The sequence below is a fragment of the Leptonychotes weddellii genome, chromosome 14 (genome assembly GCF_054177405.1).
Source record: "Leptonychotes weddellii isolate Sample4059 chromosome 14, ASM5417740v2, whole genome shotgun sequence".
NCBI classification, from domain to species: Eukaryota; Metazoa; Chordata; class Mammalia; order Carnivora; family Phocidae; genus Leptonychotes; species Leptonychotes weddellii.
The window spans coordinates 26,326,412-26,347,568 of record NC_138382.1 but is presented as its reverse complement, the minus strand read 5'-3'; the positions used below and the strand labels follow the sequence as shown (position 1 = coordinate 26,347,568).

At 40.9% G+C, this 21,157-nt stretch overlaps 1 protein-coding gene across 1 annotated transcript in view; it reads right to left on the bottom strand.

Moving 5' to 3' along the window:
- The window catches only part of MLANA (melan-A), a 15,444-nt gene extending 7,447 nt beyond the window's left edge, over positions 1-7,997 (bottom strand). Inside the window, exons 1-3 of the mRNA XM_006742277.3 lie at positions 7,657-7,997; positions 5,674-5,775; positions 1,459-1,555 (exon numbers count right to left, since the gene is read on the bottom strand). Of these exons, the coding sequence (XP_006742340.1) occupies positions 1,459-1,555; positions 5,674-5,750 (174 nt within the window). The 5' untranslated portion in view covers positions 5,751-5,775; positions 7,657-7,997. The remainder of the gene's footprint in view (positions 1-1,458; positions 1,556-5,673; positions 5,776-7,656) is intronic.
- Between the last annotated feature and the right edge of the window lie 13,160 nt (positions 7,998-21,157).

Below are 21,157 nucleotides of genomic sequence, written 5' to 3'. Positions count from 1 at the left end.
TATTTACCCCAAAGACACAGATGTAGTGAATAGAAGGGCCATATGCACCCCAATGTTCATAGCAGCAATGTCTGCAATAGCCAAACTGTGGAGAGAGCCGAGATGCCCTTGAACAGATGAATGGATAAAGTAGTTGTGGTCCATATATACAATGGAATATTACTCAGCCATCAGAAAGGATGAATTCCCAACTTTTACATCACAATGGATGGGTCTGGAGGAGATTATGCTAAGTGAAATAAGTCAAGTAGAGAAAGTCAATTATATGGTTTCACTTATTTGTGGAACATAAGGAATAGCATGAAGGACATTAGGAGAAGGAAGGGGAAAATGAAGGGGGGCAGAATCGGAGGGAGAGATGAACCATGAGAGACTATGGACTCTGAGAAACAAACAGGGTTTTGAGGGGGGGGATTGGTTAGCCTGGTGATGGGTATTAAGGAGGGCACATACTGCATGGAGCACTGGGTGTTATACGAAAACAATGGATCGTGGATCACTACATCAAAAACTAATGATGTATTGTGTGGTGACTAACATAATATAATTAAGAAAAAAAAAAGGAGAGAGGGAAACATACCATAAGAGACTCTTAATGACAGAGAACAAACTGAGGGTTGATGGAGAAAGGCATGTGGGGACTGGGCTAGATGGGTAATGGGCATTAAGGAGGGCACTTTTTATGAGCACTGGATGTTGTATGTAATGATGAATCACTGAATTCTACTCCTAAAGCCAATATTGCATTGTATGTCAACTAACTAGAATATAAATAAAAATAAATAAATAAATAAATAAATAAATAAATAAATAAATAAATAATAAGTAAGTATAAAAAAGAAGAAGAAAAAATTCCGTCAATACCATATTGGCCATCAAAAGAGAATGGATCCTCTTAAAAACCCAGTGGTCCTTTGTGCTGCTGAGGGGTGGACTGTTTCCTCATTGTAGTGATGGCTGGGTGGGCCCTAAGTATGCTAAGTTGCTTGGTATAACAGAGTTAGAACTTGGAACTCCCAGGGAACCTGGGAGGAAAGCGGTAAGGCAGAAAGGTGAGATAAGCAGGCCACTAAATGGAGGAACAGAACCATTGGGAATTCCCAGGAGGATTGGGAAGACCTGGAGCATCTCACATGCTGCTGTTTGCTGTGCAAAGAGGATCAGGACCCCTGCCCCTGTACCCCACAATTATCAGAGCTCAGCTACACACATAGTGAAGCACTCAAGTTTGCTGTGAGTGGAACCAAAGAGATGGGCCAAGTTTCTGGTTGAGGTTCATCCAAGGCAGAAGTAAAGGAAGAACTGCAAGAAGTATGAAGTACAGAAAGACTCATCGGAACCAGAAATGAGAGCTAAAGGTGATCATGAGAATGTTATCCCACTCCCTAGAAATTCAGAGGAAGAAGGGCAAGGGGGTCCTGGATCTGGAGGGATCCCAACAGTGGAAATTTTACTGACCCTCAAGCTTCTGTATCCACTTCGTCTTCTACAATACCAACAGCCAATGAGCAGCAAAATTCCCAGGATCACCATCAGGATGCCAATCCCTGCAGCCCTGGCCCAAGAAATAGACAAATCCATCTGGGTACAGAAACCGTGTTCTAGATTGTGAAGAAACATGCATCAATCTTCAATCTTCACAGGGACTTTGCCAGCCCAAAGCCACACATCCCATTCCCCAAGTAGTTTCCCACCCCACCCTGCACCACACTGACCACACACCAGGCCTCCAGCACCTATATCCAGGGACAGGAGCTTCTTTAGGAGCCTCACAGGTGTGTGCCCACACAAGTAGTGCTAACTGGCATGGCCTAAGCACCCAAGTTCCAGGCACAAGAGGTGCAGTAGCAACTGACCCGTATGTGAACAATGTATTTACAGAGACTGAGTTATCTTTTCTTTTCATCAGGGCTAGTTTAAAATATTTTCCCCAACTATCATTCCACAAAAAGGATTAATAATTAACTTTGACTTAAGATCTACTCTAAGCTGGGTGCCGTGATGAATATTCCACATGTATTAGATTATTTAATTCTCACAACAACCCTGTAAAGTAGGCACCACTTATCATCCCCATTTCACAGATGAGGAAATAGATTCAGATGTTAAGTGTCTTCCTGATGGGCATACAGAGGTAGCACAAGATGGAGCCAGGATTTGAACTTGAGTTAGTCTCATTTGTGTTTGTGTCCTCTTTGTCTGAAACTCACCCCCTCACTCCTTGCCCATGACTAATATATCATGTTCAAAGACTCAGCATAACCCCTCCCAGGATGATGGCAACCCATTCTGGCTTCTCTCCGTGGTAATCGGCAGTGTGCTTACCTGTCTCTTTTAGGAAAGGAGCTCCCAAATGAGATTTTTGGTTCTGGGTTTGGTTTTTAATTTGTGTCCTTAATGCCTAGAAAAGGTCAGGCACACTGGGTGTTTCAAAAAATATTTCTTGAAGATGGATGGATGGGTGGATGGATGGGCAGTTGGATGGGTGGCCAAACATATTAATAAAAAATGAACAAACTGCAAAATGAATGAGCCATTTAATGTCTTCTTTAAAATAACTATTTATAAATGTGTGGATTTTGGGCATGATGCTAGCCCCAACATCATTATTTTTTTCCATTTGCAGTTGGAACTGAAGATCTGAAATGCCATCTTTAAAGATGCATCCTTCTTTGTCCTAACAGCTTAATTCTCTGTTACTTTCACCTCTTGTGGGTCATTGACATTCTAGTGAAAATGAGGGGATCCACAACTTTCCACAGAGCAGGTTTTTTGGGGGGATGGAGAAAAGGTAATGAAGAGAAGGAGAGAGCATGTAAAGCAGCCACTGAGGGCTTAGAGCTGGCACATTCCAACTGAAGGGGTGGAAATAGGGCTTGTGGGATTTAGAGGTCTCCAAGACTATAACTATTGCATGGGGATTCCAGAGCCCAGCCTAGCTGTTGGGACATGTGTCTCATATTTACATTCAACTAGGCAAGCTTCTCTCCTCTCAGGCCTCTGCTTGCTCCAGGAATCCAGTTCAGGATCACTAAGGACCAAACCAGATGGGTCAGTCCTTTCTGCTTACTCTGTTATCACCTGAGTGATCTGCAAAAGATATGTCAGAATGGAGCTGGGGATAGAGCCCTGAGGATGCTGAGATAAGAGGCCTGATCTCTCCAGCCTGCTTGGCTGCCAAGTCAGAGATGCCACCTGACATATGGAGTCAGAGACTGCAGATATTCAGTAAGCACCTCCCAATTGGCCAGGCATGAATTATTAAAAGATATAGCACTGGGGCTCAACCTTGGGGAGAACTGTCTGAGCTGAACCTAGAGCAAAGCTGTAGTGTCACTGAGACTGCTCTGCTCCTCAGCAGCAGGATGCAATCTGGACATCTAAGCCAGCCTTTTGAGCCATGTGTCCAGTGGCCCATGGGAATGGTTAGTTACCACAAGGCCCTGGAAATAGGGCCTGAAGCTATGCTATAGTATAACACTATAAATTAGCTAACATCTGCCTGATTTTCCACATCACAGCTTGATCAAAGTGGAGAGTGCTGTGACTTGCTAAAGAAGGGCTCTGCAGAGCTGGGTGATTTATAGGAGATTGAGCAGCTGAAGGTGAATCAAGATATAGCTGAGGTTTCTCCTGGAGAGATCTTTGCCTTATACCACCTACCTGACCACCTCCTTCTCAAGGCAGCTCAGGCATCAAGTCTATCCTGTCCATCTCTAAACAGGATGGAAGACAGTGCTGGATAAAAACTCTGACCTAATTATGCTGCTCAGTCCACCCACTTTGTGGATCATGAAGCTGAGACCTACCAAGACTCATCAATATCACCACCACCTTAGCAGCTACTCTGTAATTCACTGAGCACTGATTTGTGCCAAGCATTGTGCCAAGCACCCCACATATAGGCTTTTATTTCATCCTCACAATAATCCTCTGAGGTTGATATGATGTTCATGTCACAGTTGGTATCCCCATTATTTTAAGCTGGTAAAATGCCCAAGGCTGTACAACTGGTAAGTGGCAGAACCAGCATTCACGGTGACTAGCCTAAGATACTCAACCGGTGCCTTTCCTGCTATATCATCCTTTCCTGAAATGAAGCTGTCACAAGGAGCATTCAGTGGGCTCTTGTGACTGAGGGCAGCTGATTCAATTCCTAGAATGCTTGTGCTTCAATTCCACCCACCAATTCTGTTCATCCCCTTGGACATCCTGACACAGACAGAGCTCTGTTCCAGTTTTTTATGCACAGTCACATTGCATTCACACACGTACCCAATGATTGACAGAGTGGAAAATATCAGGATATAGCCAGACACACCAAAAGAACTCACTACCCAGCTGGGCAGGACTCTCCAGAGTGTCACCAAATGCCTCCTGCAGTAGAGTCACCTGAGATGCATGTTAAAGTGCAGACTCTGAGCCCTACCCCCAGACCTACCAAATCAGCCTCTCTGGAAGCAAGGCCTGGGAAACTGCATTTTACAAGCTCCATGAGTGACTTATGCCCTCTTGACTGAGAGAACTTCTCAACCTCTTTTTACTGAGGTTTCACAGAGATACAGTTTGTTGAATCATCATAAAGAAGCTGAAACAACAGCCTACCTAACATCATGTGTACCCTAAACATACCCCAAAGAGTATATTTTTGCTCCTGGGACATTTTTTCAGAAGATCTCCCAATCCCCGTTCCCAGCTGACCATGCAGAGATGTTAGAAAATCCCAGTAGGGTCTTCTGAGGAAATGCTTCCCGCCTAAATTCTTCCTCAGTGCCTTTAATGGGTTCTACATCTTGCTTGCCCCTGCTAGTTCACTCTAGTAAAGATTTTTCAATAGTTCCTTCCCAAGGGAGAGCAAGTTTGCAGGAAGTTCTGACCAGACCACTTAAGACATGGTCCAATAAAAACCTGGTACCTCGTTTGTTCCATTGGCGTCTCCACTCAGAGGGTGGAACCAGATTTAGAGCACCACACTCTTGGGTACTCTAGTACATGCAGCTGTACTACAGCACTTACATTTGCTAAAATTATTCTTGAGCCTAATTCTGCACTATACTGTAAGATTTTTTTAAAGATAAGGATGGCATCTCAGACTGACTATACATTGCTTAGCACTTAAAAATGCTGACTCATATAACTACTTATTTAAAATTAATTCATACTATTAAACATCTTTCCTTAGGATAAAATTGTGATGCAGAAGTTATGACCAACATCTTCACCCTAGGGTGAGTCTGCAGGTGGAGTTGCACATACCTGTACTACATTCTCACTAGCTCTTTGGCAACTCACCTTTGTTCTGTCTGCAAACCATCTCCAGGAGCCTGAGTGGAGTAGACAGAACAAGGCTTGAGTAAAGAGTCACTTTGCTCCAGACAGATGTTTTCTATCTGGGGAACCTACAGCAAATGCCTAATAACTGAGAATACAGACAAAAAAAAAAAAAAGCCAAGATCCAACTTGTTATCATTCCTATCTCCTTGCCTGTATGGCTTCAGAAGCCTGAGCCCCTTGTAGGACCATGGGGTCCCCTCACCACATTACCAGGGATTTTACTCTCTGGAGAAATGAACACTAGAGAGATTTACTGACAAACATGTGCCTGTGGAAATCATCAGGATGTGTCATCAAACGGTGAACTGAAAACCCCACTGGGTTCAGTTTTGAACTTACTCTTCAGCTGTGATGTAGGAGTGGTTGTGCCCCTTCTTGGGGTAACCAAAGATGAAGTGAGCCTCTTCTCTTGGCATCTTGTGGGGACAGGCCACAGGACACCTAATAGCAGGGGCACACAGGCATCATTTAACACATTCAGAACATCCTCACTCAGCATTTCATAAATAGCCACAAAGACATTCTTCCAGGTGAACATTAATGATAGCTGGGACCCTCTGGCTTCTCTCTGTGAAAGGATTTGTACTTGCTTTTTTCATTGATATCAAGTGGAAATTGCTGAGGTTTCTAACTGCTTCTACCAACTGAAAATTAATTTCAAAGAAGAAACTACAAACAAAAGCAAAAAACTTTGAAATTGAGTTATTATTGGGGTGGGGTGCTCTTCATTTGCTTTCAATTTGACTCTATACCACAAACGTAGAGAAACAAAATACATTTTTTAAATATGACATTTTATTATTACTATTATTTTTTTTAATCTTTTTTTTTATTTATTCATGAAAGTCAGAGAGAGAGAGAGAGGCAGAGGCAGAGGGAGAGAAGCAGGCTCCCCACCTAGCAGGGAGCCCGATGCAGGACTCGATCCCAGGATCCTGGGATCATGACCCGAGGCGAAGGCAGACGCTTAACCGTCTGAGCCACCCAGGCGCCCCTATTACTATTATTATTATTATTTTTAGAGAGGTGGGGGAGAGGAGCAGAGAGAGAGGGAGAGCGAGAATTTTAAGCAGGCTCCATGCCCAGCGTGGAGCCTAATGTGGGGTTTGATCTCACCACCCTGAGATCATGACCTGAGCTGAAATCAAGAATCAGATGCTTAAAAAACTGAGCCACCCAGGTACCCCCATAAAATGCATTTTTATTCATTCCTTACTTTCCCTGGCACAAGACTGGTTAATAAAAGGAGTTATTTCTCACCAAAGATATTAATTTGATATCAATCTTTGGCCATATAGACAGTTAGATAACATATGAGTATGTGGCTGAGCACAGCATCCTCCAAGTCTACCTTCCAACAAAGGAAATGCCTGGGCTTCTCCATGTTCATTCACCCTACTCAAAACAAGATGAGGACTCCCATAACCTGACTTTGTCTAATGATTTGTTTTCCCTCCCACTGAAATGAATTTTTGTTTCTCCCTCATTCAAGTCTCATGAATAGGGCTTAAATATGTATGTATGTATATATATACATACACACATATGCACAGAACATATATATTATAATACAGAATTTTAAACCATAATACAAACAAATAGACAAAAAGTTCATGAACTGCAGAGGTCATGATTAAAGTGTGCTGGTTGGAAACCAACAATGATTTGTTTCTCTTCTCTCCTTGCCATTGTGTATTTTTCTTCCCTCTGGTTCTCATGAATTTCAAAGGTCTGATAATAGAGTTATATTAATGAGCCTGTTTAAAAAAGTAGGAGAGAAGTGGGAGAACAGAGCAGGGAATTTGCCACATGAACCCTTTCCATTGGGGCATTTTGTGTGTAACTTTTCCTTCCCAGTTGTAAAAAAGAAATTATAGTTGAACTCACTGATCATCTCAGGTGAATAATGTAGGGGTGAGCCCTGTGTTCAAAATTACAGATACAAAACTCAATTCTGTGTTAAATTGTTTTTGTAAATCTATGTAAACCCGGCAAACAGTGTAGGGACAACAAATGTACCTCATCCCAAACCAAGAGAAGCAGTCTTTCAAGTGATAGGAGAATACACAAGCAGAATCACAAGCAGGATGCAGCCTGAATAACTGCTTTTCCTTGTTCTCTGCTTTTCTTCTTGGCAGTCTAGGAACAGGATTTAGGAGGAGACTTCATGAGCCCTCAGAAGCTGGAGACTTACATTAAGGAGAAATTTTGCTGACAGCCAAGCATCAGGGAAGCAATGAGGGAGGGCAGAGGAGCCCACCAGAATCCCCCAAAACCTGTTTTCTTGGACAACAACAATGGGCGAGAAGGCCATGCTCTTACCTTTCTGGATGGGACTGTTCTGTCTGCTGGCTGGCCCTGTGTGTGAAGATTGCTTCTCTGGCTCTTAATCTTTTAAATTGCTTTTCCTTGTCTCCAGTCCCATGTTAGTCATGAGTCTGGACTTCTGACAGGGTCATCTGTGATTACTTATTTGGCATGAAAGAAACCACCTTCATTCCTCTCCTCAAAAAGTCATTGTTCATTGTGGCCTCTATTTTCCCCAATCTCAGGATTTCCTCCCTGGGAAGGCATTTATTTTAAGTATTGGTCCCTCCTCCATAGGGTAGCCAGATAAAATATAGCAAGCCCAGTTATTTTTTATTTCAGATAAACAATGAATACTTTTTAGTATAACTACATCCCCTGCAATACTTTTTAGTATAATTATGTCCCACTTACTAGATGGGACATATTTTTATTAAAAAAAATATTTGTGAGATGGCTAGGTGGTTCAGTCTGTTAAGCATCTGCCTTCAGCTTAAGTCATGATCTCAGGGTTCTGAGATCAAGCCCTGTGTTGGGCTTCCTGCTCAGCAGGAAGTCTGCTTCTCCCTCTTCCTATGCCCCTCCCCACCCCCTGCTCATGCTCTCTCTTGCTCTCAAATAAATAAAATTCTTTTTTAAAAAAGTATTTGTATTTTATCTGAAATTCAAATGTAACCTAGCACCCTATATATACCCTCCCTCATGTTAAAGAGCCTTTAGTCTCAGACCTGGAAACCATCTAGTCCCACCCTCTCCTGATCAAGAAGAGGAAATAGAAGATCCCTAAAGCCTCCTAAAAACTTCCTAATGTTAGGAGTGATTTGAACAGTTAGGTAAGGCCAGGGACCCCAACAAGAAAATATGGAGTCAGGACAGCTAAAATAAAATAGCGCTGACATCCTGTTTTGCAGCTTACCACCACACTGACATTTTGCTTTGCAACCTTCGCAGAAATGACTTCTGCAAAACATCCTAAAATAAGACAACCACAAAAACATTTGTCAATATCACGGGCAAGTCTGGTCTACCAGACTTCGAAGCAGCGTGGCCAAGAACCACAGGCGCTAAGGGGACACAAAATCCTGTAACACTAAGCTCCCTGATTTCTCTGTGACATTATTCAGAAATAACTGTCCCCTGGGGAGAGTGGGTTTTGTGCATTTGCAAGAGGCAGACAAAATCTTCTCTTTGATGGTAGATATGACCTACCTAAAGTCTAACTGAAACCAGGGCTGATTTGACCTGACAAAATAATCTACCCTGAGAGTCAACTGTGTATATAGCCCAGAAGCATTTCAGTGGGCCAGAACAGTGCTCACCAGCTCTCTGTAACCGTTATGGACAAACAAACAAAACAAAGCATGACCAGAATAAAGGAATGTGACAGTTCTCATCAGCTGAGGACTTAGATTAAATAACTACTCACGGTTTTTGGTACGATTGTAAATGGGATTGATTCCTTAATTTCTCTTTCTTCTGTCTTATTGTTAGTGTATAAAAATGCAACTGATTTCTGTGCATTGACTTTATATCCAGCCGCATTGCTGAATTCCTGTATGAATTCTAGCAATTCTGGGGTGGAGTCTTTGGGTTTTCCACATAAAGTATCATGTCATCTGAGAAGAATGAGAGTTTGACTTCCTTGCCAATTTGAATGACTTGGCATTCAAGTCATTGAATTGACTTGCTATGTTGACCAACAGTGGTGAGAGTGGACATCCCTGTCATCTTCCTGGCCTTAGGGGAAAAGTTCTCAATTTTTCTCCATTGAAAATGATATTTGCTGTGGGCTTTCCATATATGGCTTCTATGGTATTGAGATATGTTCCCTCTATCCCTACACTGTGGAGAGTTTTAATCAAAAAAGGATGCTGTATTTTGTCAAATGCTTTTTCTGCATCTATGGAGAAGATCATATGGTTCTTGTGCTTTCTTTTGTTAATGTGATGTATCAAATTTATTGATTTGTGTTGAACCACAAATCATGTTGATTTGTTGAACCACCCTTGTGGCCCAGGAATAAATCCCACTTGGTTGTGGTGAATAATCCTTTCAATGTATTGTTGGATCCTATTGACTAGTGTCTTGGTGAGAATTTTTGCATCCATGTTCATCAGGGATATTGGTCTGTAGTTCTCCTTTTTGATGGGGTCTTTGTCTGGTTTTGGGATCAAGGTAATGGTGGCCTTATAGAATGAATTTGGAGGTCTTCCTTCCATTCTATTTTTTGAAACAGCTTCAGAAGAATAGGCATTAGTTCCTCTTTAAATGATTGGTAGAATTCCCCTGAGAAGCCATCTGGGCCTGGACTCTTGTTTGTTGAGATTTTTTATTACTGCTTCAATTTCCTTGCTGGTTATGGGTCTGTTCAGGTTTTCTATTTCTTCCTGTTTCAGTTTGCACCCATTTCTTCCAGATTGCATAATTTGTTGGCATATAGTTGCTCATAATATGTTCTTAAAATTGTTCATATTTCCCCAGTGTTGCACATGATCTCTCCTAATTCATTCATGATTTTATTAAATTGGGTACTTTCTCTTTCCTTTTTGTTAAGTCTGGCTAGGGGTTTATCAATCTTACTAATTCTTTCAAAGACTCAGCTCTTAGTTTCATTGATCTTTTCTACTGTTCTCTTGGTTTCTGTTTCATTGATTTCTGCTCTAGTCTTTATTATCTCTTGTTTCCTGCTTGGTTTAGGCTTTATTTGCTATTCTTTCTCCAGCTTCTTCAGGTATAAGGTTAGTTTGTGTATTTGAGACCTTTCTTGGTTCTTGAGAAAGGCTAGTATTGCTGTATACTTCCCTCTTAGGACTGCCTTTGCTGCATCCCAAAGGTTGTGAACACTGGTGTTTTCATTTTCATGAATTTTAAAAAATTTTTCTTTAATTTCCTGGTTGACCAATTCATTCTTTAATAGGATGCTCTTTAACCTCCATGTATTTGTGTTCCTTCCTAATTTCCTCTTGTCACTGAGTTCAAGTTTCAAAGCATTGTGGTCTGGAATTGAACATTAGAATAATTCCAATCTTTTGGTACCAGTTGAAACCTGATTTGTGATCCAGTATATAGACCCACTATGTGATCTATTCTGGAGAATGCTCCATGTGCACTTGAGAAGAATGTGCATTCTGTTGCTTTAAAATGAATGCTCTGAATATATGTGTGAAGTCCATCTGGTCCAGTGTGTCATTCAAAGCCCTCGTTTCCTTGTTGATCTTCTGCTTAGATGATCTGTCCATTGAAGTGAGTGGGGTGTTAAAGTCCCTAACTATTATTATATTATTACCAATGTGTTTCTTTAATTTTGTTATTAATTGGTTTATATAATTGGCTGCTCCCCTGTTAGGGGCATAAGTATTTACAATTGTTAGATTTTCTTGTTGGAGAGACAGTTTATGATATAGTGTCCTTCCTCATCTCTTATTACAGTCTCTTGTTTAAAATCTAATTTTAAGAATTGCTACCTCAACTTTCTTTTGATGTCCATTAGCATGATAAATGGTTCTCCACCCCCTCACTTTCAATCTGGAGCTGTCTTCAGATATAAAATGAGTCTCTTGCAGACAGCATATTGATGGGTCTTGCTTTTTTTTTTTTAAAGATTTTATTTATTTATTTGACAGAGAGAGACACAGCGAGAGAGGGATCACAAGCAGGGGGAGTGGGAGAGGGAGAAGCAGGCCTCCCGCAGAGTGAGGAGCCCAATGCGGGGCTTGATCCCAGGACCCTGGGATCATGACCTGAGCCAAAGACAGACGCTTAACGACTGAGCCATGCAGGCGCCCCGATGGGTCTTGCTTTTTTATCCAATCTGATACCCTGTGTCTTTTGTTTGGAATATTTACCCATTTACATTCAGAGTAACTATTAAAGATATGAATTTGGTGCCATTGTATTACCTGTATTGTCACTGTTTCTGTATATTGTCTCTGTTCCCACAGGTCTATTTCACTTTGGGGCTTTCTCTTCACTTAAAGGATCCCCTTTAATATTTCTTGCATGGTTGGTTTAGTGATCACAAATTCTTTTCATTTCTGTTTATCTTGGAAGCTTTTTATCTCTCCTTCTATTTTGAATGACAGCCTTACTGGATGAATTTTTCTTGGCTGCATATTTTCCTCATTTAGCACCCTGAATATATCCTGCCAGTTCTTTCTGCCCTGTCAGGTCTCTGTGGATAGATCTGGGGCCAGCTTTATGTGCCTACCCTTTTAGGTTATGGACCTCTTGTCCTGAACTGCTTTCAGGATTTTCTCTTTGTCTCTGGGAGATTTGCAAGTTTTGCTATTATATGATGGGCTGTTGACCTATATTATTAATTTTGAGGGGGGTTCTCTGTGCCTTCTGGACTTGAATGCCTGTTTCCTTCCCCAGATTAGGGAAGTTCTCCACTATAATTTGCTCCAATATAACTTCTGCCCCCCTCTCTCTTTGCTCTTCTGAGATCCCAGTTATTCTAATATTGTGTGGCTCTATGGTATCACTTATCTCTCAAATTCTCCCCTCTTGATCCAGTAGTTATTTATCTCAGCTTCTTTATTCTCCATCAGTTTGTCTTCTATATCACTAATTCTCTCTTCTGCCTCATTTATCCTAGCAGTTAGTCTCCATTTTTATTTGTATGTTATTAATAGCCTTTTTGATTTCAACTTGATTAGATTTTAGTTGTTTTATTTCTCCAGAAAGGGATTCTGTAGTGTCTTCTATGCTTTTTTCAAGCTCAGCTATTATCTTTATAATTGTTATTCTGAACTCTAGTTCTGACATCTAACTTATATCCATACTGATTAGGTCCCTGGCAGTCAGTACTGCCTCTTTTTCTCTTTTTTGAGGTGAGTTTTTCTGTCTTATCATTCTGTTCAGAGAAGTATAGATGGATGAGAAAACAAAATACTAAAATGGGAACAGTGACCCCTGAGAAATATACACTAAACAAATCAGAAGAGACCCAAAACTGAGAAAAAAATTTTTAAAAAAGAGAGAATATAATCAGACAGGTGAACAGAATACAGCAATACACAGGATCCTGTGTGTATTTTGGTCTGTTTGTTAGAAAACTAGATCCCAAAATTGTAAAGACAGAAAAACTTGTATATGTACAAAAATAAAATTAAATACAATGAAAGGATAGAATGTAACTGTAAGAATGAAAATTAAAAAAAAAAGAATACAAACAGAATATGAACAGTTCAGAACAATACAGTATATCCTGGGTGTATTTTGTTTTGTTTGTTACAAGAAACTGCATCTCAAAATTGTAAAGAAAGAAAAACATATATATACAAAAATAAAATTAAATACAATGAAAGGATAGAATGCGACTGTAAAGATGAAAATTTAAAAAAAAAAAGAGTTGGTAAAATAAATTGGTTGTAAAGGAAAAAGAAAAAAATCTAAAATTGAAAGACTGAAGAATCATGAGAAAAAACCATGAACTCTATATACTATTTTTCCCTAGCATTGGAGTTTTGAAGTTCTGTGTGATCAGTAAACTTGGTCCTAGCTGGATGCTCTTGCTGACCTTCTGGGGGAGTGGCCTGTTGGGCTGTTTCTCAGGTGTCTTTGCCCCGGGCAGAATTGCACCACCCTTGCCATGGGGCCACGCTAAGTAAGAGGGTCCAGATTGTTCTATGTGGCTTTTGTTCCCTGAGGGCTTTTCCTACAGCTTTAGAGGATGAGAATGAAAATGGTGGCCTCCTAATCTCCAGCCCCAGAGCTGAAAGCTCATGGCCCCCACTCCTCAGTGTGCCCTCAGGGAAAAGCAGTCAATAACTCCTGTCTCTGTGGTCTCCGTTTGCACTCCATGCTCACCCAGCCTGTGACTGAGCATTTCTATCTCAGGCATGTGACCCTGTTTCGAGTCTCCAAACCATGCAGACTCCTGCAGCATGCACCCATACTGCTCCTCTTGGGGGGAAGAAAGCAGGGGTCTCACTGAGATTCTGCTGTTTGCTGGGTCCCTGGTCAGAGAGCTGTCTTCTGACTGTGCTGCAGTTTGTGGTTATGACAACACCAAGCTGAAAGCCCACTCCTGGGCTTGCTGATTGCAACTGGTTTCCCTGCTTTGATGCCTTGGAACTCTGCCACTCTCAGGCATCCCCATTCTTTCTGTGACCCCAGGGATCCTGAGACTGCACTGTTCCACCTAGGATTCTGCCCTGCTCAACACCTGAGCATCTTTCAGGAAGGGACGTCCCTCACAGGAACAGATTCTAAAAGTTCCAATTTTGTGCTCTGCTGCTATATCACCTTCCAATAGCCATCTTATGCAGTCTCCCCCCACCCCCCGTGGTTTATCTTCTGATATATCACCTCAGATTCACTTCTCCACACCTCCTACCTTGCAGAAAGTGGTTGCTTTTCTATGTGTAGAGTTGCACCTATTCTTTTCTTAGATCTTTGGTTGAGTTTATAGGTGTTCAGAATGATTTGATAGCTATTTAGCTGAATTCCTGGGACCAAACAAAACTAAGGTCTCCTACTCCTCTGCTGTGTTGGAAAGTCAACCACCCTATGTCTTTTGTTTGGAACATTTAGTCTATTTACACTCAAAGTAATTATTGGTAGATATGTATTTATTGTCATTTTGTTACGTACTTAGTGGTTGTTTTTGTAGTTTTTCTCTGATCCTTTCCGCTCTTTCTCTCTTTCATGGTTTCATGGTTTGCTGGTTTTCTCTAGTGATATACTTTGATTCCTTAATCCCTATTTTTGGAATACCTCTTACCATTTTTTTATTTGTGGCTACCATTCAGTTTATATATAACATCTTCTGCAAATAGCAGTCTACATTAAGCTGATGGTCACTTAATTTTGAACTCATTCTTTACTTCTTTTTCCTCCACGTTTCAGATATTTGGCATCATAATTTGCATCCTTTTATTTTGTGCTTCTCTTGACTGATTTTTATAAATATACTTTTTTTTCCCTTTTGTGATTCCTATTTTTCTTTTTTTTTTTTTTTAAGATTTTTTTATTTATTTGAGAGAGAGAGAATGAGAGACAGAGAGCATGAGAGGGAGGAGGGTCAGAGGGAGAAGCAGACTCCCTGTTGAGCAGGGAGCCCGATGCGGGACTCGATCCCGGGACTCCAGGATCATGACCTGAGCCGAAGGCAGTCGCTCAACCAACTGAGCCACCCAGGCGCCCGATTCCTATTTTTCTTACTCTTGCTTACAGTTTTCATTTTCCATCACAGAGTCCCCCCTAAATTGCTTGTAGGGCTGGTTTAGTGATCATTAATTCTTTTAACTTCTGTTTGTCTGGGAAACTCTTTTTTTTTTTTAAGATTTTATTTATTTATCTGACAGAGAGTTAGAGAGAGAGCACAAGCAGGCAGAGTGGCAGGCAGAGGGAGAGGGAAAAGCAGGCTCTCTGCTGAGCAAGGAGCCTGATGTGGGACTCAATCCCAGGATGCTGGGATCATGACCGGAGCCAAAGGCAGATGATTAACTGACTGAGCCACCCAGGCTCCCTGTCTGGAAAACTCTTTATCCCTCCTTCTATTCTGAATAATAGCCTTGCTGGACAGAATATTCTTGGCCACCGTCTTCCCTTTCAGAACTGTTAATATATCATGACACTTTCTTCTGGCCTACAAAATTTCTGATGAAAAATCAGCTGATAGCCTAATGAAATTTTCTTTGTATGTAACTGTCTTCTTTTCTCTTGCAACTTTTAAAATTCTTTATCACTATTTTTTTTGCCTATTTATTTATTTATTTGCCATTTTAATTACTATGTGTGTTGGTGTGGACCTCTTTGGGTTGAATTTTTGAGGGATCTCTGTGCCTCCTGAATCTGGATCTCTGTTTCCCTTTCCAGGTTCAAGAAGTTTTCAGCTATTATTTCTTAAATATGTTTCTGCCCTCCCTTCTCTCTTTTTTCCTTCTGAGATCCCTATAATGTGAATGTTACTACATTTGATGGAGTGAGTTCTCTTAAGTCTATTCTCATTATGCAGTGTTCTTGTTTTGTTTTGTTTTGTCTTTTCCTTGTTCAGCTTGATTGTTTTCCATTACTGTATCCTCAAGGTCATTGACACATTCCTCTGTTTCCTATAACCTACTATTTATTCCATCTATTGTATTTTTAATTTCATTTATTGAGTCCTTCATCTCTGATATGTTATTTTTCATCTCTTTGTCAAGGGTCTCATTGTTGTCTCCACCCTTTTCTGAAGTCCAGTGAGTATCTTTATGATCATTACTTTAAATTCTGTATCAGGCATATTACTTATTTCTGTTTCACTTAAATCTCCTGCTGTGATTTTGTTCTGTTCTTTGATTTGGAGTATGGACCTCTGTTTTCTCATTTTGTCTCCCTCTCTGTGTCTGTTTCTCTGTGTTAGGAAAGTCAGCTACAGCTACATTTTCTGCTCTTGAAAGTATTGGTTTTATGAAGAAGAGGTCTTGTATTGCCCTGCAGTGCAGTCCCCCATTCACCAGAATGCAGCACTTCAGGGGAGTCTCCTATTTGTGTTGCTTATATCCTGCTATTGTGTCTGAGTCTTTTTCTTTCAGTCTAGATGCCTTCACTGACTGTGTACCTGTTGTGGGCTATGCTTGCTCTCTGTAGTATTAGTGCAATCCAAGCAGATGCGCTCTGAAGGCACATGACTGCAGGAGGGCTCAGGGGCAGGGCAGCAGTGTTAGAAAATTTGGGCTGTGCTGGTAGTCCTAGGCTGGATCCCCTGAAGCATGTGGCTGCCTGGAGTGCAGCATGTGGAGGTGGAGGCATTGACTCCGAGGGTGGGAGAGGCATCTGTGTACCTGGTGGCTGGGCAGAGTGTGTTTGTTCAGTGTTACAAAAATTTGTGCTAAACCCAGGGCTGAGGCCAGCAGCTTGGAGTGGGCATGGCACACTGCTAGCAGGTTCGGTAGCAAGTGTCTGTACAGTCCTGCAGTTGGCCCTGTGTTATGCTGTGGGACAGGGTAGGAAAATGGTGCCTGCCCAGCTCCTTTGTTCCTGGAAGTCTCCCAACATGCTCCAAAATCAGTATAAACATATCTTCCTCCCATTTCCCCCAGATATTGTGCAAGCTGTCACTTCTCTGTTGCCTCTCAGCAGGCTGTTGTCTCTCTAAGGGCAGGGACCAGCTATCACTCACCTCTGACTCACCCAATGCTGAGTCAGCTGACTTTTAAAGCTCCAGGCTCCATGTCCTGCTGGTTATACAAACTCAGGGAATTCAATCCCTCTGGTTTTCAATACCAAATATTAAGGGGATTCATCTTTGCTGAGTGGGCTTCCTGGTGTGAGGGACCATTTCTTTCCCCTGTCCATGCCAGCAGTTCCCTCGCTCCTGCAGGCAGCTCCTGACCACTGTTTCTGCCCTTCCTAACCTCTCAGATGTGGCTTCTTCTCTACATTTAGTTGTGGAGTTTGTTCTTCCAATCTTTGGATCACTCTCTGGTTTATTTACATGGATGTGAGTGAGATCTAGTTGTAAACATGGGATAGATTGAGCTTAGGGTCCTCCTAGGCTGCCATCTTTCCAAGCTCTCCAACCCTGATTTCTTTTTTTTTTTTTTAAGATTTTATTTTTATTTACTTGAGAGAGAGAACACACGTGTGTGAGCAGGGGGGAGGGGCAGAGGGAGAGAATCTCAAATAGACTCAACGCTGAACACAGAGCCCAAAGTGGGGCTTGATCTCATGACCCTGAGATCATGACCTGAGCCAAAACCAAGAGTTGGACACTTAAATGACTGAGGCACCCAGGCACCCAACACTGATTTCTTTTGAAAAGAAATCCCCACATAGCATTTTTTTTGTTACGATAAGAAATAATCCAGTTGACTTGAGTTATCATCTGAAGGAGAGAGCCCAGCTTGGTTTTTTTTTTTTTAGAATAAAAGTAGTCCTTGTTTTTCAAAACCTCAAATTTCACCACTTGGCTTTTACAAAACATCTACATTAGTACCTTTTTTTGGTAACTGAAAGAAACTCAGAGATTTTTGCTTTTATGAAAAAAAGTGAAAATAGCATTCAGCTTTTGTTTTGCAGTGAGACTTTATAGAAGACCAGGGCTTTGGGGGTTGGGGTTGAATTTGACCAAAAGAACAGCAGATTTCCTTTTGCCAATTATTGTGCACATAGGTTTGTGCAGCCTTTGGGGGATCAAAAGAATCCAGCTCAGCTAGAGTCTCAAGGGGACAATACCTGAGAGCATCTGGCTATGGTGGGATCAGGGAACTGCACCCCAGAAATCAGGTTCTTGGTGTGTTTTTTGATATTTCTTTATATTTTTCTAGAGGTGCTCATTGAAGTCTTTTAAATATTGCAGTCAGTATCAGCTCTACCAGGAGAAACTAAAGGGTTTAAATGAGGCCTTAGAACCACCCTGGAGTCAATAGCAGAATGTAAGCTGAGAGAATCCCAAGAAGAGGGAAAAAAACCAGAGGAGAGGCAGGGACTCTGGGTCCAACCATCTCTCTCATCCAGTGTTTCCTTCCAAGTCTAAATTTCAGGAGTTTTTTGTTTGTTTGTTTTGTTTTGTTTTGTTTTTTGTTTGTTTAGAATATGTTATTGGACTAACAATGTTGGAAATTACTGAGCTAAATAAATTTAAACAGATTTCCTCATTATAATTCTTCTAACATCCTTAATATACTAATGCACTTTATAAATCTTCAAGGAAAGACAATTGCCAGCAGAGTTTCTCAAACTGTTTTGTCATGGTGTAAGATTTCACTAACACTGGTGCTACAAGGAACAATGTCCTTTGAGCCATGTCACAATGAAGAGCCATTATAGATACAGTTTCTTGTGTGGTTGGTCTTTTTTCTTTAAGTATTTGACAAACAACCTGCAACGCAGTTCCTTTCCACAAAGAGGTCAGTCCAGTCCTTAGTTGTATATTAAATGTATTGTATGCTTACTGTGTGCCATAAACTGAGTGAAGCGATTAACTGATTATCTCAATTCCTCCTTGAATCTCCACAGCAGCACTGTCAAGTGGGTATTATTAATACCTCCACTTAAGAGAGGAGGAGAAGACTGAGGGCTATGAAGTTTGGATAACTTACTCAAGGTTACTAGATAGTAAGTGGCAGAATGGAGATGACCAAACTCCCATTCTTTTTTTTTTTTTTTTCAATTCAATTTGCCAATATATAGTATATCATTAGTTTTTGATGTAGTGTTCAATGATTCATTAGTTGCATATATATATAACACCCAGTGCTCAACACATCACATGTCCTCCTTAATGTCCATCTCCAGTTACCCATCCCCCCACCCACCTCCATTCCTCAGTTTGTTTCCCTGAATCAAGAATCTTTTATGGTTTGTCTCTGTCTCTGATTTCTTCCCATTCAGTTTTTCCTCCCTTCCCCTATGATCCTGTGAGCTATTCCTTATATTCCACAAATGAGTGAAACCAAATGATAATTGTCTTTCTCTGATTGACTTATTTCACTTAGCATAATACCCTCCAGTTCCATCCATGTCAATGAAAATGGTAGGTATTCATCCTTTCTGATGGCTGAGTAATATTCCATTGTATATATGAACCACATCTTCTTTATCCATTCATCTGTTAAAGGACATCTCATCTCAGCTCCTTCCAGTTTGGCTATTGTGAACATTGCTGCTATGAACATTGGGGTGCATGTGTCCCCTTCATTTCACTACATCTGTATCTTTGGGGAAAATAACCAGTAGTGCAATTGCTCTATTTTTAACTTCTTGAGGAACCTCGATCCTGTTTTCCAGAGTGCTATACCAGCTTGCATTCCCACCAGCAGTGTAAGAGAGTTCCCCTTTCTCCACATCCTCACCAACATTTGTTATTCCCTGTCTTGTTAATTTTAGCCATTCTAACTGGTGTAAGTGGTATCCTATTGTGGTTTTGATTTGTATTTCCCTGATGGCAAGTGATGTGGAGTATTTTTTCATGTGTCTGTTGGCCATTTGTATGTCTTCTTTGGAGAAGTATCCGTTCATGTCTTCTGCCCATTTTGTGACTGGATTATTTGCTTTTTGGGTGTTGAGTTGCATAAGTTCTTTATAGATCTTGGATACCAGCCCTTTATCTGTTACATCATTTGCAAATATCTTCTCCCATTCCGTGGGTAGACTTTCAGTTTTGTTGACTGTTTCCTTTGCTGTGCAGAAGCTTTTTATCTTGATGAAGTCCCAATAGTTCATTTTTGCTTTTGTTTCCCTTGCCTTTAGAGATGTGTCTTGCAAGAATTTGCTACAGCTGAGGTCGAAGAGGTTACTGCCTATGTTCTCCTCTAGAATTTTGATGGATTCCTGTCTCACATTGAGGTCTTTCATTTTGAGCCTATTTTTGTGTGTGATGTAAGGAAATGGTCCAGTTTCATTCTTCTGCATGTGGCTGTCCAGTATTCCCAGCACAGTTTATTGAAGAGACTGTCTTTTTTCCATTGGACTTTCTTTCCTGCTTTGTCAAAGATTAGTTGACCATAGAGTTGAAGGTCCATTTCTGGGCTCTCTTTTCTGTTCCATTGATCCATGTGTCTGTTTTTGTGCCAATACCATGCTGTCTTGATGATCACAGCTTTGTAATAGAGCTTGAAGTCAGGCATTGTGATGCCACCAGCTTTGTTTTTCTTTTTCAACATTCCTCTTGCTATTTGGGGTCTTTGCTGGTTCCATACAAATTTTAGGATTGTTTGTTCCATTTCTGTGAAAAAAGTTGATGGTATTTTGATAAGGATTACCTTGAATGTGTAGATTGCTCTGGGCAGCATAGACATTTTAACAATGTTAATTTTCTAATCTATGAGCATGGAATACTTTTCCATCTCTTTGTGTCTTCCTCAATTTCTTTCATAAGTGTTCTGTAGTTTCTAGAGTACAGATCCTTTACCATGGTGCCTCACCTAGGGCAAAACTGCTCAGGAATTAAACACGGTCCAGCATAAGACAGCTTTAAGACTTGTTACTCTTCCCCAGATTTAGTTATTTATTTAGAACATGTGTTCAGGAATACTCTATGTTGATTTCCTTGACCTCCTCAAGGGCAGGGACTGTGTCTTGTTCACCTTTGCAATATCAGTTGCTGGCATGAAGTAGGAGCTTTACAGCTATTTCTTTTCTTTTCTTTTTAATTATGTTGTTAGTCACTATACAATACATCATTAGTTTTTGATGTGGTGATCCACGATCCACTGTTTTCATATAACACCCAGTGCTCCATGCAGTATGTGCCCTCCTTAATACCCATCACTGGGCTAACCAATCCCCCCACCCCCTCCCTTCTAAAACCCTGTTTGTTTCTCAGAGTCCATAGTCTCTCATGGTTCATCTCTCCCTCCGATTCCCCCCCTTCATTTTTCCCTTCCTTCTCATAATGTCCTCCATGCTATTCCTTATGTTCCACAAATAAGTGAAACCATATGATAATTGATTTTCTCTGCTTGACTTATTTCGCTTAGCATAATCTCCTCCAGTCCCATCCATTGTGATGTAAAAGTTGGGAATTCATCCTTTCTGATGGCTGAGTAATATTCCATGTATATATGGACCACATCTTCTTTATCCA